The sequence below is a fragment of the Kogia breviceps genome, chromosome 7 (genome assembly GCF_026419965.1).
Source record: "Kogia breviceps isolate mKogBre1 chromosome 7, mKogBre1 haplotype 1, whole genome shotgun sequence".
NCBI classification, from domain to species: Eukaryota; Metazoa; Chordata; class Mammalia; order Artiodactyla; family Physeteridae; genus Kogia; species Kogia breviceps.
This window is the reverse complement of record NC_081316.1, coordinates 40918396-40938785: the sequence shown is the minus strand read 5'-3', so window position 1 is coordinate 40938785 and position 20390 is coordinate 40918396. Positions and strand designations below refer to the sequence as shown.

Here is a 20390-nt window from a genome sequence, read left to right as displayed (position 1 = left end):
TTGCAAAAGCCCTCTATAGTTTATACAGCCCGATCACATACATATATGACATGGTAGAAACAGTACAGGCTTTGGGTTCAGGCAGACCTAAGTTCAAATCCTGACTCCATTTCCTAGCTGTGTGACCTTAGACAAATTGCTTAACCTCTCTGAGCCACAATTCCCTCATCTGTGAAATAGGGATACTAATATTTTCTCCCTCCTTGTGTCATTATGATGGTTAGATGGCATAATGCTCGTAAAGTAGTTAGAACCAAAGAGATACTCAGTAATGAGCAGGCCAGGGGTCTCTGATAGAACCAGAGATTGGGATGGGTCCAGACAGAGACTGTCAGGAATCTGATTGGGGCAGGAAGGTAGAGTCAGGAAATGTGGTTAATGTGGTGGTGAGTGTAACATGGCATGAGTCACTGCATGGTGTGTGTTGTTTCAATCTGTGTGTCAGTTTCTGCAGGTTGTACTGTATATGTGTGCATGCGTGTGTGTGTGTGTGTATATGTGTGTGTGTGTGTGTGTGAGAGAGAGAGAGAGAGAGAGAGAGAGAGAGAGAGAGAGAGACTATAAGCCACTTAAAGCAGTGGTGTTTGTTTGCATATGACTATATATGCCTATCTACCGATCCAGAGAGGCTTGGAGGAACCCAGGATCACAACACCCAGTCCTGATTTGCTCCAGGAACCTCTCCCTATAAACCCAAGGGAAAACTAAGCCCAGAGAACATGGTCTGGCGTTTACATGCTCTCTAATACTGTGAGACTGACACCTCAAACTCGATGCAATCCCCAGGGAGAGTGTTTTGGCTTAGTTTACCAACAGCTTGGCACCTACATCTAAGGCATTTTTATGGCCTTTGTGGCTCTCTCTCCTAAGCACAGAGCTCAGCCCTCCAGTCTCGCGCCTTTGGTAGTGAGGAGGGAAAGCCAGGCCTGTCTGTGAGAAGACCAGGGAACAGAGGGTGGGAGGGTGTCTGTGAGAAGACCAGGGACAGAGGGTGTCTGTCTCGGGGCCTAGGCAGGTGCCCTCCTGGTTTCCACGCCTGTCCAGCCCTCTCAGCTCCTGGGGCCCTGATCATGCCTATCAGAGGGAGGGAGCGGGCTGGGCCTTCTCCTGGACCACCTTGCCTCGCTGGCCTTGAGGAAGAAAGTATGTTCAAAGAGACCACACCCTCCCTCTCTCCAAGCCCTTCATCCTTCAGACCACTGTTCTTGTGTTGATTCTTTCTGCTCTTTGATGGAGGAAGTGGTGTGGAGGGAAGAGGGCAGGACAGTGAAGCAGTGGGACTTCCTCTGCTGGCTGGTCTCAGGGCTGCAGTTGACATGGTTGCCAGAGCTTTAGAGAGTTAACACAGTGACAGTAGAAATTTCAATATTCCATCAGCAGTTAAAGAGTAATTCTAATTTCAATTCTATGAACTCTTGGCCTTTTTGTCCTAATTACCGCACAGCATAAAAGCAATCATAACTTTTCATTAAATATATGTCAGGGGCTTCCCTGGTGGCGCAGTGGTTGAGAGTCCGCCTGCTGATGCAGGGGACACGGGTTCGTGCCCCGGTCTGGGAAGATCCCACATGCCGCGGAGCGGCTGGGCCCGTGAGCCGTGGCCGCAGCGCCTGCGCGTCCGGAGCCTGCGCTCTGCAAGGGGAGAGGCCACGACAGTGAGAGGCCCGCGTACCACAAAAAAAAAAAAAAAAAAAAAATGTCAGATTTTCTGCATTATAAGCTCTATCAGATCAGAGCACCTGCCTCTATTTGGGTATCCTGGATGTTCCTCACTTGTCTTCTAAGTGGTATGGTCCTCAGTGTCGGTTTATGACAGAGCAAAGGACAGGCACAGAGGTGGAGTCCAGGTGTGATCGGGGCTGACTGCTGAGCCATTGTTAAGGATGTGAGATGAGCCTGAGATTGGTCTGTGGACAGGAGTTCCCGGAACAAGCACAGGGTAAACCTTTTCCTCCACGTGTCTGCTATTGTCAAAGGCTTTGCCATCCTCCCTCTTACCACATTGGGGCATTTCTTCTTGAATCAGTGACATGGGATTGCCCCTGTTACTCTGGTTCAATTTGCTATTTGCCTCAATATTCCTAAGGTCTTTGGGAGGCCAGAGGAAAAACGATTTTAAAATGCCACAGAAAGTAATGAGCACAAAGTTTGTTGGGTTCTCTGCCAGGAAGAGCTTCTCCTGCTCTGGTACCTTGCCTCCCTTTGGGAGGGATCTCACATCAGCCTCACATCTTGGCAACACTGGGAGTTGTACTGGATGGTACTTGACACAATCTTTCAAGGCCTGGGTCCTTCCAGACTCTGTCCCCCGGGGCCAAATAGTATTCATTTTATTTAACAAATGATCTGGGTGCTTGACAAAACATTGTCCCTTAATACTTATCACAGTCTTATTATCTTATTTTTATCTTTTGTAGTAGGCCAAATAATGCCCCCTCTCCAAACCTGTGAGTAGGCTTCCTTACATGGTGAAAGGAATATTTTCACACATGATTAAGGGTCTTGGTATAGGAATATTATCCTGGATTATCCATGTGGGCCCAGTGTAACCACAGGGATTCTTATAAGAAGAAGGCAGAAGGGTCAGAGTCAGAGAGAATAAGATGTGACTGAGGAAGCAGAGGGCAGAGCAATGGGGTGCCAGGAGCCAAGGAGTGTGAGCAGCTTCTAGAAACTGGGAAAGCTAAGGACATAGATTCTCCCCTAGACCCACCAGAAGGAATGCAGCTCTGTCAACACCCTGATTTTAGCTCCATAAGACCCAGTTAGGACTTCTGGCCCCAGAATTGCAAGATAAAATTGTGTTGTTTTAAGCCACTAAGTTTGTGGTAATTTATTTTAGCAGCAATAGAAAATGAATATACCTCATTAACCAAGGCACAGAAAGGTTAAGTAACATGGTCAAGATCAGTTGGAAAATAATGACAGAGCCAAGATTTGGAATACGTTGGTCCATGCACTTAGCCACTATGCTATACTGCCTCTTACCTAGAACTTCTCTTGAGGCTGATACCCTCTGATTCCCCAAATAACTACAGAGGGATCAGTAGACTCTCACTCAGGAGGAATAGGACTTAATTAAAAACCATCAGACAGGCATGACTTAGCCTGGGCCATGGGAAAACTGTTTGTCTGGCTCCTGTACTCTCTCCACTGACAGCATTGCTATCTTGTGGCCAACAGGGTAAACCAGTTGTCCCTAAAATCCCATCCCTGGGCTTGACTGTGAAGAGAAACATTGTTGATCTGCCTTCCTGTCTATACCAGGGTACATACAAGGAAGTTTCAAAGGGGGGACTCAAAGCGGGGCGTAATTGGCATTTATTCAAATTGTGCTTAATTGAATACTTCATCTGCACCTCAGAAAACCACATGGGGTACAGGTTCTGTAAAGAGGAAGTAATTTTCATTAACAGGATCTAAATTAGTCTGACACAAAGACCTACCTGTGCCTGTGACACAGCTAATAATTGCAGTGTAATGAACCTGATGCTGCAGACAAAGGTTTCCTTTTCCTTTTTTATGTCACCTTTCTTTTCCTCCCTCCTCCCTCCCTCCCTCCCTTCTCTTTTGGTTCTGTATGTCAAGCAACTGTCTTTATTCAGTGGCCAGGCTGGTGATGGTTAGAGTGGAGCTGTCCCTTAGTGGTGAGAACAGAGCCTGTGCCCCCTGCTACTGCTCACAGCCCAGAGAAGGCCAAGTGAACTGCAATTTGGTACAGACTTGGCCTTGTGTCTCCTTCCTCATAAGACTGTGCACTTTATGCCTCTTGGGAACCTTATATTTTTTATTTTTTAAACAAAATGCCATTGAATATTTGATGCTTTTTCTTTTTTAAAATAAATTTACTTATTTACTTTTGGCTGCGTTGGGTCTTTGCTGCTGTGTGCAGGCTTCTCTAGTTGTGTCGAGCAGGGGATACTCTTCATTGCGGTGCTCGGGCTTCTCAATGTGGTAGCCTCTTGTTGCGGAGCATGGGCTCTATAGGCACGCAGGCTTCAACAACTGTGGCACACGGGCTCAGTAGTTGTGGCTAGCGGGCTCTAGAGCACAGGCTCAGTAGTTGTGGCGCACGGGCTTTGTTGCTCCGCGGCATGTGGGATCTTCCTGAACCAGGGCTCGAACCCGTGTCGCCTGCGTTGGCAGGAGGATTCTTAACCAGTGGGCCACCAGGGAAATCCCTTAGGAAGCTTCTATTTTTTGACTGCATCTTCTACGTGTATTTTTCTTCTAACTCCTTTCACTCAGCCCACAAACACTCAGAATCCTAAAAGGGTAGGAAAAAAGAGCTTCCAAAGACTAACCCTCCTTCAGTCCTATTACCTTTCTAAAATGCAAACAGGACTTTGTCACTCCCCTCATAAAATATCTGGTGGTTCAGAGTGGCCTTCAGGATGAAGCTTTTGGTGGAAGTCCTGTCCCTCCCCTGGCCACCCACCCCATCATACTTACCCACCAAGGCCCCTTACCAGGTCCGAGCTGGAAGGGCAGACACATATGGATGCCACACCAGCCTAACGAGGCGTATCCCTTTCTAGCACGTGTTTAGTGGGGAACGGAGGAGATAGATATTCTATAAATGTGGCAAACTTTTCCCTTCCTACAGAGATTTGTTACAGGCGTTTATTATCCAGAGTAATATGCCAATGTTGAACCAATTAAAATCTAGATAATACACTTTGTTGGTCAACATCACATTACTATGCATTATTCAGTTTCAGAACTAAGCCGCCTGAACTGTGTCAGGAGACTGTTAACTGGCACAGCCTCCATTTATACCATGTGACAGGCTTTGAAGAAATCTTTCAAGAGAGATAGGCCTGCACCAAGGAAAAAGTTTTATTTTATTTTATTATTGATTTTAATTACCACTTGAGAGTACTGTCCACTTCCATGGAAGTGGGTGGATTTTCATTTTGCTACATTTAATGTCAGGAGCAGTGTCATGGGTGGCATCTGAGTTAACAGGTGCCACGTTTCCAACATATTCCAGTGGTGTTTGGCACCCTCTACAGTTTGGGGTCTGTAGGAGGTCCCTTGCCCTTAATCCAGTTTTGTGCTGTGAGTTCTCTATGCAAACTTGACTGTGCCAGTGGGTGGGGTTGGGGTGGGCTGTTGGCTGCTCAGCCCACAAGGCTGTAACCAAGGGTCTGTGTTTACCTCATGTCAGCATCCCTTTCCTACAGGCAGAGCCCTTCAGCCATGCCTGACAAACAAGGCTTGCAGCCCACAGGCTTATAAAGTGTAGCTGAGCATGAACTCTCATCAGATTCCATACAATACCTGAAGCTTACGGTGCCTTCAGTTTCCTAGTCATGATCTCTGTCTTAACCTTAGTCTCCATTCATTTTGGGTTGAAAGTAGGTGGGGTTCAGCATCAGGGCAAGAAGCTGGGATTTGGAGGGAACCCAATCCAGGGCAGGGGTTAGCCAGAAATCTGCCAGTTCTGTATGCATTTCAGGGCCTGGGGCCAAGGGACCCTGCAGAAAGATGATAGAGACTCCATCTTCACTCAGGTGAACTTGTTCTCACCTGCAGTGTCCTGGGGCCCCTGGGGGGCTATCCCAGAGCCACATGCTGAAGAATGGGCATCAGTCACTGGGGAACACATCTGAGTGGCAGAAACCCATGAGGATGGAAGAAAGTACCGCAGAAGGATGGGCCAGGTGGACCATAAGTCGTCATGGGCTAAGGGAAAGCTTTGTAGCTCCTGGCTCACCTGTCAACACAGGTGTTCCCATTTTCTTAGCTTCTCAATCCTCTTTTCCAGATTGTGACCATCTTGGCAAACATGTCTGTCCTAGAGCAATGTGCCTCTGACATCATTCAGGAGAACGGTATGTCTTTTCAGTGGTGTGTATGTTGTACAGGTTATGTGGCTCTATGGGACCTTGTGCCCTTGTGTTTGTGTGAAGGCCTATGTATTTGTGCATGTGGGTCTCCACACTTGCAGGAGCACATGAATATGTGCTTATGTGGGCAAGCGGGCCAATATGTAAGCTGTTTTCTTGCTTCCACGGGTCTTCGATCTAGTGGGAGGCAGACACGGAACAAAAGAAGAGAACATCAGATGCAGAAAGTAAAGCAGGGAAGAAGATAAGGTAAACCCAAGGTAGGAGGGTGGCAGTTGCTATTTCAGTTAGGGTGGTGAAGGGAAGACAGATTTCATTATGATCCAGAAGTAAAAATCTATTCCTACAACGGATGCATACCAACTGTAAATCATTCTCATCATATTGGGTCTGGCCACAGTGGAAAGACAAAGGGTGGGGGATCAGGTCAGGGCAGCTGCATCCCTTGATGCCTCACCTGAGATCATCTTTTTCCTCTTGCTCCCCTACTCCCACCTCAAGCAGAGGGTGTCACCAGGGTTCAGATGAGGTGCCCGGAAGCTGATCTAAGAGGTTCTCCACTGGAGGGCAGGTCAGCTGGCTGCCTTGCAGCTGGGAACAAAGTGGTGGTGAGGGCTTCCTGTGACTGAGAAATAGGAGAGCAATTAGCAACCAGTTGGAAACCAAGAGATGCTAATGAGGAGGAGTGTGCGGGGGGGAGGGGGGGGGAGCCTAGGCAGCTGCCTCTGTGCCTGTTAAGCCCCTTCTCCCAGGTTGCCCCACTGTTTTAACACACGTACACATTCCCCATCCCCCATTGCTCTATTACTAATTGAAAGGCATCATTTTGTGTTAATTTTATGTGATTGGGTTAATAATGAGAAACTTTGTTGAGCTGGCTGAGGCTGAGAGGCTGAAGGGGTGTCTTTTGTGGCCTGTTCCTTCAGCACCCAGAGCCTGTAGCTCAAGTGGTCAATGGGAGTGGTTCTCCATAGGCCAATGGATTTGGGATTGGAGTATCTGGCATCTGTGGAGGATTTTATGGTTTACAAAGTGCTACTGACTGGCTCATTCAGTAAAGTTATTGAGACCTACTAGGTTCTTGGCATTGTGCTGGACAGTGAGAACACAGAAGTTAAGTCCTTGCCTTTGTTCTAGAGTATCTCACACAGTCTAGAAGGAGACCCCAACTGGACAAAAGTGATAACATGACAAAAGCGTGACATCTGCAGTAAAGTAATGCAGCAGAGGAAGGAGGGCATAGTGGTTGAGACTGTGAAGACTGGAAACGATTGCCTGGGCTTGAATCCTGGCTCCGTTATTTACTAGTTTTTTTTTTTATTTTTTGTGGTACGCGGGCCTCTCACTCCTGCGGCCTCTCCCGTTGCAGAGCACAGGCTCCAGACACGCAGGATCAGTGGCCATGGCTCACGGGCCCAGCTGCTCCGTGGCATGTGGGATCCTCCCGGACTGGGGCACGAACCCGCGTTCCCTGCATCGGCAGGCAGACCCTCAACCACTGCGCCACCAGGGATGCCCTACTAGTTTTGTGACCTCCATTCTTCCATGTGCAAAATGGGAACAATAGTAATATCTACCTCGCAGGGATGATGCGGGGATTAATATAAAGCATGTTAGAAGAGTGTCAGGCACAGAATGAGCTCTGTGCTATGTGTATCTGCTCTTTCAGGAAACAGTGGCTTTCTCATAGGGTTTCAACGAAGAGAGTTTGATGAAGAAACTATTTACCAAAGTGGGTCAGGATTTGAGGGACCAGCAGTGGGGGTGATTCAGCCAGGGATCACTGAAGACAGTAGGACTCCTTGGTCTGGACAGGGCAAGCCTTGTTATGCTTTGAAAGGAAGTCCTCCCACTAGGATGCTTGAGACTCTGACATGCTGTGTCCTGAAGCCTGGTGCTTTTGTCTCTGTCCTGCCCTAAACTCTGTGTGAGTGTTGGTGGTGGGGAGCTGGATGAATGAGCCATCCTGGAAGGTCAGAAACTCTGACCACTGGTCATCCTAACACTGGGAGCCAGGCCAGGGCAGTCCAAACTCTTATTTGTCCATCCAGTGGCATCAGTATTGCCCTTTCAGCTAGTTTTGCTTCTTCCTCAGGGGTTGGGGCTGAGCTGGAGAGAATGTTGAGGAGGGAACATGGCTTTGGGACCTAGTCTCTAAGCTGTAACTGCCCACAACTCTCAGGCAACTTTTGTGGTACTGAGCCTGGCCAGAACTTAGGAAGCACATTCTGGATTTTGTAGGCAGCCCCAATTTCATTGCATCTTATCTTTTTCTAGATAAGACTTATAAGGTATACATTTAAAGGAAACTTTGTTTTTTATACATTTGTAAGGCTTCTAACATGAATACATTCACATTCATTCATTTGATATTCATTCCCAAATATTTGAGCTAAGCACTATTCTGAATACTTTGGATACACCCATTCAGGAAGTGGACAAAAATCCTTGCCCCCATGGTACCCCCTGGTTGTATATGAGACGCTATTTTTTGTCAGACTCTAGGTACGAAGCTGGGATTTGGAAAATGGCTTCTTTATGGGAACCTTGACCTGGAGGAATTAGTAAAATTTCTTAACCTTGTGGCACTTCCTGAAGTTGTCATTTTGGTTTATGTCCCCATAGGCCATGCCATATATACTCAGGACATTAATAGCTATGACTTTGTCTTAGGGACATTGTGGGCATAAGAAGCCAGAAGACCGTGTTCCATTCAGTGGCCAGGGAGGGGGTTTGGAGAGAAGCCCCTTGCCCCAGGATCAGAGTTTGCAGTGGCAGAGCCAATAGGGGCTAAGAAAGGCAGGGCCTGCAGAATTCCCTGAGGCTGTAAGAGGGAGAAATGGGGCACTTACACAGCTCACCAGAGAGAGAAATGGCCCCTCCCCAGGACTGAATAACCTCAGGGTCTGCAACTAAGTTACTCACTGCCCCCTGAACTGGGATCTAGGAGGCTTAGAAATTGCATCTGGTTCAAGTAAGATTTGGAGAGGCCCATGACTGACGTACTGGCCTGGAAGTGACTCCTATGTGAACTTGAGAAGTCACTTCCTCTCTCCACACCTCAGGTACTCGTCTGTGAAATGGGGGAAGAGGCAGGGGTTGGTCTAGAAGAACTCTAAGGACCCTTCGGGTTCTATGGTCTAAGTTACAGGTTGCAAACTTAGATACCTGCAGGACCCACACAGGTGATATAAATGGATAACGGCTCAACATGGACTGAATCAATCTCATTTAAAAGAATAAGCTTAGGGCTTCCCGGGTGGTGCAGTGGTTGAGAGTCCGCGTGCCGATGCAGGGGACACGGGTTCGTGCCCCGGTCTGGGAAGATCCCACGTGCCGCTGAGCGGCTAGGCCCGTGAGCCATGGCCGCTGAGCCTGTGTGTCTGGAGCCTGCCTGTCTGGAGCCTGTGCTCTGCAACGGGAGAGGCCACAACAGTGAGAGGCCTGTGTACCGCAAAAAAAAAAAAAAAAAAAAAAAAAGAGTAAGCTTATAATAAGCTTCAGTAAATTGTTGTTATGCAGAAATGTGGGCCCACTGTTCTCAGATCAGGAAGTAATTTTTCAGATGCCAGAAATCTGGATTTTTACGGAAATCTCCCAATTTGCATATTAGCAAAAACTTTTAAAAAAATTAGACACTGTGTAAAGCAAGAAAAAAAGCAAAAATACACCTGTGGGCCATATTTGGTTGAATTTCTAAGCTGGCAAGTGCCACTCTGTGCAGGAAAGAAGGGTGTGGGCTGTGGCAGCGGAGGAATACCTCCCACAGAAGATGGACTTTTACTACAACCTGCAGGATGGGAACGATTTAGATGGAGTGTGAGAGGCAAAAGGACATCCCCTGCAGAAAGAATTAGATGGGCAAAGGCATGACGTGGGAGTGGATGTGGGTGTGGTTTTGTCGGCCAATCAGAGGACAGATCTGGCTTCAGGGAAGAGTGGAGAGGTTCTCAGCAGACCAAATTCAAGCCTAAATGTCTTGGTCCAACTACTCCACTCTCTTCCAGTACATGATATCCCTCTAAAACATTTGATCTAGTGATTATCCAGTCTAGGTTTGCGTCACCTCCCACCAGGGGGACCCATTACCTCTGGACCTGTCTCAGATGCAACCAGCATCAGAGGTGAAGAGGTGATGGAGGGTAACCAGATTATCTGAGTTCTGATACCAGCTCCACAGCTACTTACTATGTGACCCTGGGCAAGATACTTCACTTCTCTCTGTGCCTCAAAGTGAATTATTATATAGTACTTAGTTTATGAGGCTATTGGGAGGTTTTAGGGTTCGTGCATTTACTGTGTATTTAGCACAGCATCAGGGAAGTAGTAAAAGCTCAGTAATTGCATTTAAAGGAAATTAAAAGGATATCCTCCAGATGTCCCTTCCAGGGGCCTAGTGACTTGATATGTGGAATCAGAGACTCCCCCAGGGCAGAAGGAGAAGAAGAGGAGGACTTGTCCAAGTTCCTCCTGTGGTTGAGAGCCTCGAGTCATCCTGACAGCCTGTGCTTGAGCCTGTAACTCCATGCAGCTGGCCCCTAGAGGAAGTCTCCCTGCTTGGGCAGCTACCAACTGTTCATCACTTTCCACCCAGGGGTCCAGCTTATCATGGGCCTGCTGTCTGAGAAGCCAAGGTCTGGGACCCCCGCCGAGGTGGCGGCCTGCGAGCGAGTCCAGCAGAAGGCAGCAGTGACCCTGGCCCGTCTCAGCCGAGACCCAGATGTGGCACGGGAGGCCGTGAGGCTGAGTTGTAAGTGGTGCTGGCTGTGTCAGGGGCGGAGAGGGGCGCCGGGGCTGGGAGCAGTCCTGATTTCACGGTGGCGATGGTGACGGAGGACTCAGAGCAGGACCGACTGTGCTGGGAGATGCTGGCATGGGGGCCCAGGGTGAAGCCCCAACTTAGCCTCCTTTCCCTTGGGGCCGAAGCCAGAGAGAGGAGGAGTCTAGAGAGGTTTAAGTTGGCCAGAAGAGTGACTCACTTGTAGCCTTCCTGTTAACAAGGACCCCATTCACTTATTCATTTTCTCATTCATTCATTCACTCAGTTATTTGCTTACTCATTTGTTTACTTATCCACACATTCATTCACTCATGAATTCATCCTTTTGTTCATTCATTCATTAATTCATTCATTACTTCATGTATCCATCATTAACTCTTTCATTAAATCACTCATTCATTCATTCATTCAGTCACTTATTTACCCAACAAATGTTTCCAGAGCACTCACTCTATGGTAGGTTCTGTTCTGAGTGCTGGGCATATAACACTGATTATAACTGCATCCTAACCACAGCGGCCTATAGCCTAATGGAGGTGGCAGATATGGAAAGAAAAATTTGCACTTGAGTATCACGGAGCGATGCTCAAAGGATGTCAGTGGCACAATTGGCACACAGAGGCAGTAGCCCACACTTATCTGGGTGGTTCAAATAATGTTGTAACAAGGAGGTAACTCTTCAGCTGTGGCTCCGGGAGTTATTCGGCTGTGAGAGCTAGGAAAGGGCACCCAGGTAGAGGCAGGTGATGGCAGTGTGGCCGACCATCCAGGCACTTGGAGGACAGCAAGAGGTGGCCTCGGGGCAGCAGAGAGTTCTGGCTCCAAAATGACTTTATGGAGGATAAATACATACATACAGAATCTGTCTGCATACCTTTCATTACTATCTTATAATGAGGTTTTTTTTCCATTGTTAGAGTTTGAAAAAGTCAATTTGCGTTGAAAAGCAAAGTCATTTATTTCACTTTCCTCTGTAAAGGCTTAGGAAATATTAGTGTACTCAATCTGTAGTCTTCTATCATCTTAGCCACAATATATTTTCTGACTCACAAGGGCAGTTGCGGGTGGAGAGGTACTAGGACGTTCCACTGATAAAGATGTAAATGTTAACTATAGCTGGTAAAATCAGAAGAACCTGCATGGGAAGTTCTTTCTCAGGACAACCTGCAATATCTCCTGTGTCTCCTTCCTCCACACCGTGGGCGAACTCCATCCTGGCCAGAGTTCCGACGCTTAGGTCGTTGGTTTTGATGCTCCAGCTCATCCTGGCCCTGATCGGGGTCCATTCACACCTGAGGGAGCAGAAAGTCTCCCCGACAAGCTCCTCAGGGAGGTTTAGCCCTCTTCCCTGCCGACTGGCAGCCACCTCCCTCCACAGGACCCCGTGCAGAGGACTGTGCGTGAGAGATGCGAGCGCCTCTGGGTCGGGCCTGGCCAGGCCCACCCCGACCTGGGTGTGAGGGTCTCCCCGTGTCTCACGCAGGTATGTCCCGCCTCATTGAACTCTGTCGCTCACCCTCCAAGAGGAACAGCAGTGACGCCGTGCTGGTGGCCTGCCTGGTGAGTTCCCAGTCTTCCCCCAGCTTTCTTCCTGGGCTTTGGGGTTGCAGACCAGGGACCAGGGCAACAGGCTATGCCACAACAGGCTTGGGTAAGCCAGACAACTTATTCTGGATTTCCATTTTTCTCTTTAAAAGAGTAATACTTGTTTCACTTAATTCATAAGATTGTGATGAAAATTATATGAGGTCATATATGTGAAAAGCAGAGGCCTGGGGAACCCCCATTACCACACACTTAGTACCTTTGAGGTCCTGGGGGATCTAACAGCAGGTCTAGACCAGAGGGGCCCAGCTGGCAGGATGCTGGGTGGTGGTGGTGATGCTATGGTGCTTGCAGCATGTGGTAGCTAGGGTAAGATGTCTTCTGCCTGTTCCAAAGCGGACACTGTGAGAAAGCCTCCTTTCCTCCTCAGATAGAGTCCCTCTATTGGTTCTCTTCCAGCTTCGTAGCTCCCTCCTCCTTTGTGGAGTAGGACAGGACAGGACAGGATGGGGGAGAGGATTATTCAGCCAGTCCCCAGGATCTTCACCCCCAACCAAGCTAGCACATCCTGGGAGGTCTCCACCCAACCTCTTGATGCTTGGGTCCACCATGAAAGTACCAGCAGCACCAGATGGGGAACACACGACTAGTCTCTATATCCTCCCTGCTGGGCTGTATTAAATCCTAGAGCAGAGCAGTTGGAAGCATCCAGGAGCAGGGAGGACCATTGTAAAAGCCCTTTAACTTCCAGAAGGGGGTGCCAGATCTTTGATTTGTCCTCAAAGACTGTGCAGGAGAAGGGATGGATCTAGAGGTCTTTCAAGCTGTTTCACAATAAAGCCCCTTCTCACCCAGTCCCTTTTTTAAAAACTGAGCTCATCCCATTTCTGGGAGCTCCTGACAGGCATTGTACGGTGGTAGGAGCAGGAGGCATTACAGTCAGACACACCTGTCTTGGTTGTACCATTAATGAGCTGTGTGACATTGGGTAGGTCACTAAGTGTGGTACATTTTATTCAATAAATATTTGCTAAGTGATTCTATGAGCCATGCACTCTTCTGGGCTTTGGGGATACAGATGTGGGGAAGAAAATGACAAAAATTAGTGCTCTGATGGGCCTTTTATTCTGGTACATGCAGAACAACCTTCACCCTTTTTGTGCCTTGGGTGATCTAGAGAAGCTTATGGACCCCTTCTCAGTATTAGGTTTTTTAAATGCATAAAGTAAAATATATAGAATTAAAAGGAAAACAATCATATTAAAATAATTATTAGACTATCAAAACAGGTGATACGTTAATATATATATATACTTTTAAATTAGCTCCTTAAAAGCTAGCCTCAAGTCTTCAGTAGCAATGAGCACAAATAATATTGAAGGTACCTCCAAAACCTGTAATTTACTGAACCAAATTTGGGTCTGCTTGCCCATGCACAGTAAAGCCAATCGACTGACACCGGGTTGTGGTGAAGGAAAGTGCAGTGGGTACTGCAGGTTGCCAAGGAAGGAGTCCAGATAGATAGGGCTTAAAAGGCCCAAACTCTCCGAAGCCTTTCAAGGAAAGTTTTTTAAAGACAGGGTAAGGGAGGGGGGGTTGTGTGGTGTGTGATCAGCTCATGGACATACTTCTGATTGGTTGGTGATGAGGTAATCAGGAGTCAGCGTCATCAACCTTCTGGTTCCAACAGGTCTGGGGTCTATGTGGACAGTATACAGTTAATTTCTTCCACCTGGTGGAGGTTTCAGTATCTGAAAAAGAGTTCAAAGGACATGGCTCAGAATTTTATCTATATCCCCTGAGGAGGAACTAAAGGTCCTTGACTTTGTTTAATGGCTAAACTCTTATTCGTTTACCTTGCTTGACTGTTTTCCTTTCTTTCTGCATTTTCCTTTCTTTCTGCATTTTCTCACTTCTCTGATTCAATGTACTCTTTGGAACTCGGGGAAGCCTAGGAGACTAAAGTTCTTCTACAGACAAGAGACACATAGAGGATATGGAGGGGGATGCTGTTCCAGGAAGGCCCCATATGGTCCTGCTCAGTTACAAAAGGGTCTGTGATTTCTACTGGTGAACAAGTAACAGGCACCTCTGAGACATCTTGATCTGTCGCTACATTCACACACAGCTGAAGGAAAGGCTGTTTCAGTTAGAGGACAGTGAATGTAAAGATGTAATTTTTTTCATGCAACTTCACAGACCTTAATTTTGTCTGGTCTAGTGAGTAAATGGAGACAGTTAATACCTGGCAAACACATAATCATTGGCCCCAACTACCTTATCTTCACAACTTGGGCAGCCAGCAACTGCCTGACACTGAATAGGCCTGAGAAAATGTTGAGAAACTATAAAGCTCCTTTCAGACACGTGGGCTTGTTATGATTCCTTTTCCATTTTTATCATTAGTTTGAAGGAGAACACTCAGAAGGGCTTGGCCTCTATTTTCAATCACTTGAAGGACTTTCCGGTGCTAAAGGGATTACATTTCTCCTTGTGGACAGGTTGTTGGATGCTGAATAGAACCCCTTCCTTCTGAATCCATCCTTCATGTGGCTGCTGGCCTCATTTTCCTCGTGACAGTTTACAATCATGATCTTTCCAAGAGTACCCCTTCCCTGGTTCCCTGCTACCTATGGCCTACTGTCCACATGCTTAGCCCTTCACAGCCTGGCTGTGACCGACCTGGGGTCTGAAGGCCGTCCACTGCCTCCAGGCCCTGTCCAGCTCGGGTCAGAATGCCCTGAACCACCCTGACACTGTGCTTTGGCCCTTGTCCCAAGCAGATGTCCTCTCTATAGCTCTACCAGCACCACCTTCAAGGCTCATATCAAAATTCTCCTCCTTGAGGCTTCCTGGGAGTTCTCTGCGGCTTGGACCTGCCTGGTCGGATTTTGTTTTCCCCAGCAGGAAGCATGTTGTGTTATCCTGTGTTTTAGGTGTTATAAGGGGAGGCTCTTGGAATTCAAACACAGGCCTGCCTGATGCTGAATGTCTTGACTTTTTGCCCTGACCATCTTGTTTCCAGCCATGCTTTCTCCCCTTATGTCTTGTGGCCCTAGTCATGCTACCTTGGCTCATGAGGGGATCTGTAAAAGGCTTCAGAAGGGTGAAGGATCCTTTGAGCTCCTGGATGCTGAGGAGGGGGTGCTCTGAGACCATTTGGGTTCATGATGAACCCTGCACACTTTCTGAGGACCCTGGGGAGAGGAGGGTATCTATTTGCCTTCGTGGTTTTTTGGGTCTGTTTCTAGTTCTCTCTCTCTTGTGTTTTGCTTTTGCTTTTCTCTCTGTCTAGAGGTTACCTCCTCCCTTAGGGTTGTTTCTCTCTCCTTCTTTCCCCTCCCCCATTCTTTTTATCCCCTTAGTCCTCTCCCCCATCTCTACTACCTCTTCAACTCCTCTCTCTCCTATTATCCTCCCACCCCCAGGGTGTACTCTCTTTTTCTCTGATACCATCTCTTTCTCTCTTGATCTCCCTGTTATGCTTGGTCTCTTTTCTTTCCCAAGTTCATCTCTCTCTCTCTTTTTTAAAAAATTAATTTTTGGCTGCGTTCGGTCTTCATTGCTGTGCATGGGCTTTCTCTAGTTGCAGCAAGTGGGGGCTACTTTTCATTTTGGTGAATGGGCTTCTCAGTGCAGTGGCTTCTCTTGTTGCAGAGCATGGGCTCTAGGCACATGGACTTCAATAGTTGTGGCTCACAGGTTCAGTAGTTGTGGCTTGCGGGCTCTAGAGTGCAGGCTCAGTAGTTGTGGCGCATGGGCTTAGTTGCTCTGTGGCATGTGGGATCTTCCCAGACCAGGGCTCGAACCTGTGTCCCCTGCATTGGCAGGCGGATTCTTAACCACTGCACCACCAGGGAAGCCCTCTCTCTTTTAATAGTTCCTTCTTGTTCTGTTTTTCTGATGCTGTCTCTTTTTCTCTGTCTCTCTGTTATTTTCTTCTTCTACATTTTCTCTTTTCATGGGTTTATTTTCTATCTATTTCTTTGTCTCTTTTTTGCTTCCCTCTCTTTTGCTTTATTTTTATGCTTGATGATGTAAAATGCATCAATGGTTTTATATTCTCATATCTGTGGAAGATCCCTGGTTCCATTTTTACTGTAACAACTCAAAGGCAGTAAGGTTATTTCTCCCAGTTGGATCCCAGAGGAATCAGAAAGTGCAATGGAGTTCAGCCTTTCAGCCCTTAGGGAAATCATACCCTAGGAGAGGCAGGACACACTAGTTAGAGACAGTCTCCTGGAGTCTCCTTCCTGCCGCCAGTATCTAAGACCCTGCTCATGTGAACAGAGATGCATATCCCTTCTCCTTGAACCAGCTTGGACATGGCAGTGTCTGTTAGTCCAACAGACAACTTAAGCCATCCTCTCTTTTCACCAACTGGGCGATTTCTAAGCAATAGATTACTTCTCATGTCTAGGTAATGAGCTATATGTTTGCCTTGTACTCAGTATAACCTAGTGTCCTGGGCTTGCAGTATCCTGTCTGTGTGTGTGTAGGTATGAGGGCCCTGGAGTTGGGCTGCTGTGTGATCTTGGGAAGGCCACTTTCACTCTCTGAGTCTGTCGCCTTATTTCTAAATTGGAGATCATGATACTTACCTTGCTGTATCCTGTGGGGATTAAATGAGATACTATGTCGACACTGAGTAAGAGTGGGCATTCCTCCTCCTTTGCTTCTTCTGCCACTCAAGATAGTCCCCTCTCTCTTTGTTTCCCAAGGGAAGGGCATCCTTAAGCTCCCACCTTGTTCCTTGCTGTGTTCAGGCTTGAGAAGAGATGGAAGGAATTAATATTCATTGGGCAGTTAGTATGCATGGCCTCAGCTAACTGGCAAAGGGGTCTAGGTAGGTACACAGCTCACGTTTATAGTTTCAGTTTACTCTAGCAATAGAACTCAACATTTGTTCTTTTTTTTTTTTCTCAGCATACCTTTGTAGATACAGAGAAAAATAAAACAGTCTCTATCCTTGAGGAGCTTAGAGTCTGGTGTGGGGATAAACACCTAAAAAACAGTTGAGGAGGGGTTTCACATCATGGGAAAGATCTGAGCAACGGCACATGGATGTAAAACAAGATGGTGTACTCAGGGAAGAGTGCAGCACTCAGTGTATGGGGCCCTGGGCAGTAGTTTCATTCTGCCTGCACTTCTCTTTCCTGTTCATCCCCATCTTGGTGGCAGAGATTCCATTTCCTTCAACTTTATGACCCTCCTTCTTCTCTCTCTCTCCCCTCCTTCCCATCCCAAAATGCTTTGCTCAGAACCTTGCTGAATTTATGGGTAAATGAAGAGCCCTTGCTGTTCTAAGGTTTCTATAGAGACCTGGAAGTGAGAATATAATCCCACTGATGCTTCTGGCAGTTCCAGTCTCTAAGATAAATCTTGAACTTAAATATATCACTAAATTGACCAAATCCTTAAAATGAAAGATCTTCAAAACAATCAGTTTCCTAAGATGACTGAAAAACCTAGATGGCAAGACTATTAAGATCATGAAAACGTTCAGATGACATCCCCTTTAGTGATCAAGGTACCACTGAAATCAGGTGACTATGTGATAAGGTTGCTATGGTGACCAAGTGACCAAACAGGACCATATCACTAAGGCGTCAAGGTGATGATCAGCTCAAATTGGCTGGTATGTGAGCCACTTACTGAAATGCATCTCTCAGGGAAGTTGAAGGCCCAGTCTGATCTCTTCTGTTTTCTCCTCAGGCTGCTCTGCGTAGATTGGCTGGGGTCTGTCCTGAAGGCCTCCAGGACTCTGACTTCCAGCAGCTGGTTCAGCCCCGGCTTGTGGACTCTTTCTTACTCTGCAGCAACATGGAGGAGAGTTTTGTGTAGCAAGTATGGGATACGAAAGGCATTCGGCCTCATTCTTAAGCCCCCTCTGAGTACATACCTGTGAACACACCTGACCACACACCAGCCCTCTCACCTCCTTATTTATACTTAATTTATTTTTTATGTGAAATTAACAGAGGGCTAAACATTAATAGCAACATCATCAGGCAGTCTGTGGTCCTTAGGAGTCTTTTATGTTTTTATTTTTTGACTTCTGTGACTTTTCAGTTGCAGATGTTGAAATGCATAATGGCTAATATGACAGATTGTCATGGGTGATTTCACTTCCTTTTGCTTTCTCTACTCCCACTATATAACCTTGCCTCATTTTTAAAAATCTGATAACAAGAGTATTTTAGCTGTCCAGCAGTTTTTCCTTTTTTTAAAGTTGGAATTGCTCTTTCTAAAAGATTTTAAATGCATTTCATAGTTGGACAGAATATACTGGAAGTTCTAGTTTTATTCTTTAATAAATAAAATCACATGAAATGTGTCTTGAATTTTCTGATTAAATTATGTCTTAGGCTAATTTCTTACTTCCCAAGTTTTCATGCCACAAAAACTTTATCAACTATTAAAACTGCATAGAAAATATATTGTTTTCATAGCTGCATAAATGGGTTAATTTCTGAGTGATTTAGCGAGAAATCAAAAGGTTTCCAAAGTCCCAGGAACTCAGTTTCCCTTGGCTTGCTCTTCTTTAACCTCTTGGTAAACAGTATCCTCAGATGAGGTTTTACTGAAAAATACCTCTTCAAAAGTATACTTAAAAGTAGTGGTGTGCTGGAGTTGGCTTATACCAGCTCACAAGGGACAGTTGTAAGGAATTCCTCCCAACTCCACATTCAGTGAGCTAATTTGGTACCTTGCAACTGGAAATACTGAGGGCATTTATACCACATAAATTGGAAGATGCTACAAATCAGAGTCTTTGTGTTGTTGTTTCTTTTCCCACAGAGCTGGTTTACCAATATCGTTGTTTGAAAGTATCACAAAAATCTATGAATATTTCTGAAAGATTTACTACTATTGTGATATGATTTTATGCAATTCAAGGAAGTTTTGAAATCCATTACATCAAGAGGCTAAAAGAATTACATGATCATATCAATATATGCAGAAAAAGCACTTGATAAAATACAGTATCCTTTCATGATTAAAAAAAACTTTCAGTAAACTAGGAATAAAGGGAAATTTCCTCAACTTGCTCAAGATTATCTACAAAAACCTTACAGCTAACATCGTCTATGAAGCTAAGAAACTCAAAGCTTTCACAAAAGATCAGGTACAAGGCAAAGATATTGTCTCTCATCACTCCTTTTCAACATCATACTGGACATTCTAGCTAATGCAATAAGATAAGGAAAAAAACCAACTAGGTATGGTGATGGGTTAGCATACTTGAAAAACAGGATAACCACAAATCAAAAACGTATAATAGACTCACAAGAAAACAAAAAGAGGGGGGGAGCGAGAAGATGGCGGAAGAGTAAGACGCGGGGATCACTCTTCCTCCACACAGATACATCAGAAATACATCTACACGTGGAACTTCTCCTATAGAACACCCACCGAACGCTGGCAGAAGACCTCAGACCTCAGACCTCAGGCAAGAAACCCCCCCACGTACCTTGTTAAGGCAAAAGAAAAAAGAATAAACAGAGACAAAAGAATAGGGACGGGACCTGCACCAGTGGGAGGGAGCCGAGAGGGAGGAAAGGTTCCCGCACACTAGAAGCCCCTTCGCGGGAGGAGACTGCGGGTGGCGGAGTGGGAAGCTTCAGAGCCGCGGAGGAGACCACAGCCAACAGGGTGCGGAGGGCAAAGCGGAGAGATTCCCGCACAGAGGATCGGTGCCGATCAGCACTCACCAGCCCGAGAGGCTTGTCTGCTCATCCGCCGCGGCGGGCGGGGCTGGGAACTGAGCCTCGGGCGGATCCCAGGGAAAGGTCTGGAGTTGGCAGAGCGAAAACAGCCTGAAGGGGTTAGCGCACCACGGCGGGCCGGGAGGGAGTTCGGGAGAAGTCTGGAGCTGCCGAAGAGGCAAGAGACCTTTTCTTCCCTCTTTACCTCCTGCTGCGCGAGGAGAGGGGTTTAAGCGCGCCGCTTAAAGGAGCTCCAGAAACGGGCGCGGAGCTGCCGAAGAGACAAGAGACTTTTTCTTGCCTCTTCGCTTCCTGGGGCGCGAGGAAAGGGAATTAAGGGCACTACATAAAGGAGTCCCAGAAACGGGCGCGAGCTGCGGCTGTCGGCGCGGACAACAGAGACGGGTGTGGGGCGCTACGGTTGCTGCTGCCGCCACCAAGAGGCCTGTGTGCGAGCGCAGGTCACTCTCCACACCGCCCCTCCCGGGAGCCTGTGCAGCCCGC

At 46.9% G+C, this 20390-nt stretch overlaps 1 protein-coding gene across 3 annotated transcripts in view; it reads left to right on the top strand.

Moving 5' to 3' along the window:
- INSC (INSC spindle orientation adaptor protein) overlaps positions 1–18609 on the top strand; it is a 124756-nt gene extending 106147 nt beyond the window's left edge. Inside the window, exons 10-13 of one of the 3 annotated variants that reach the window (XM_059069123.2) lie at positions 5771–5837; positions 10447–10602; positions 12116–12192; positions 17893–18609. In XM_059069123.2, coding sequence (XP_058925106.1) covers positions 5771–5837; positions 10447–10602; positions 12116–12192; positions 17893–18021 — 429 coding nt within the window. In that variant the 3' untranslated portion in view covers positions 18022–18609. The remainder of the gene's footprint in view (positions 1–5770; positions 5838–10446; positions 10603–12115; positions 12193–17892) is intronic. The other 2 variants (XM_067039450.1, XM_067039451.1) reach the window with 2 other exon arrangements.
- Positions 18610–20390: the final 1781 nt, after the last annotated feature.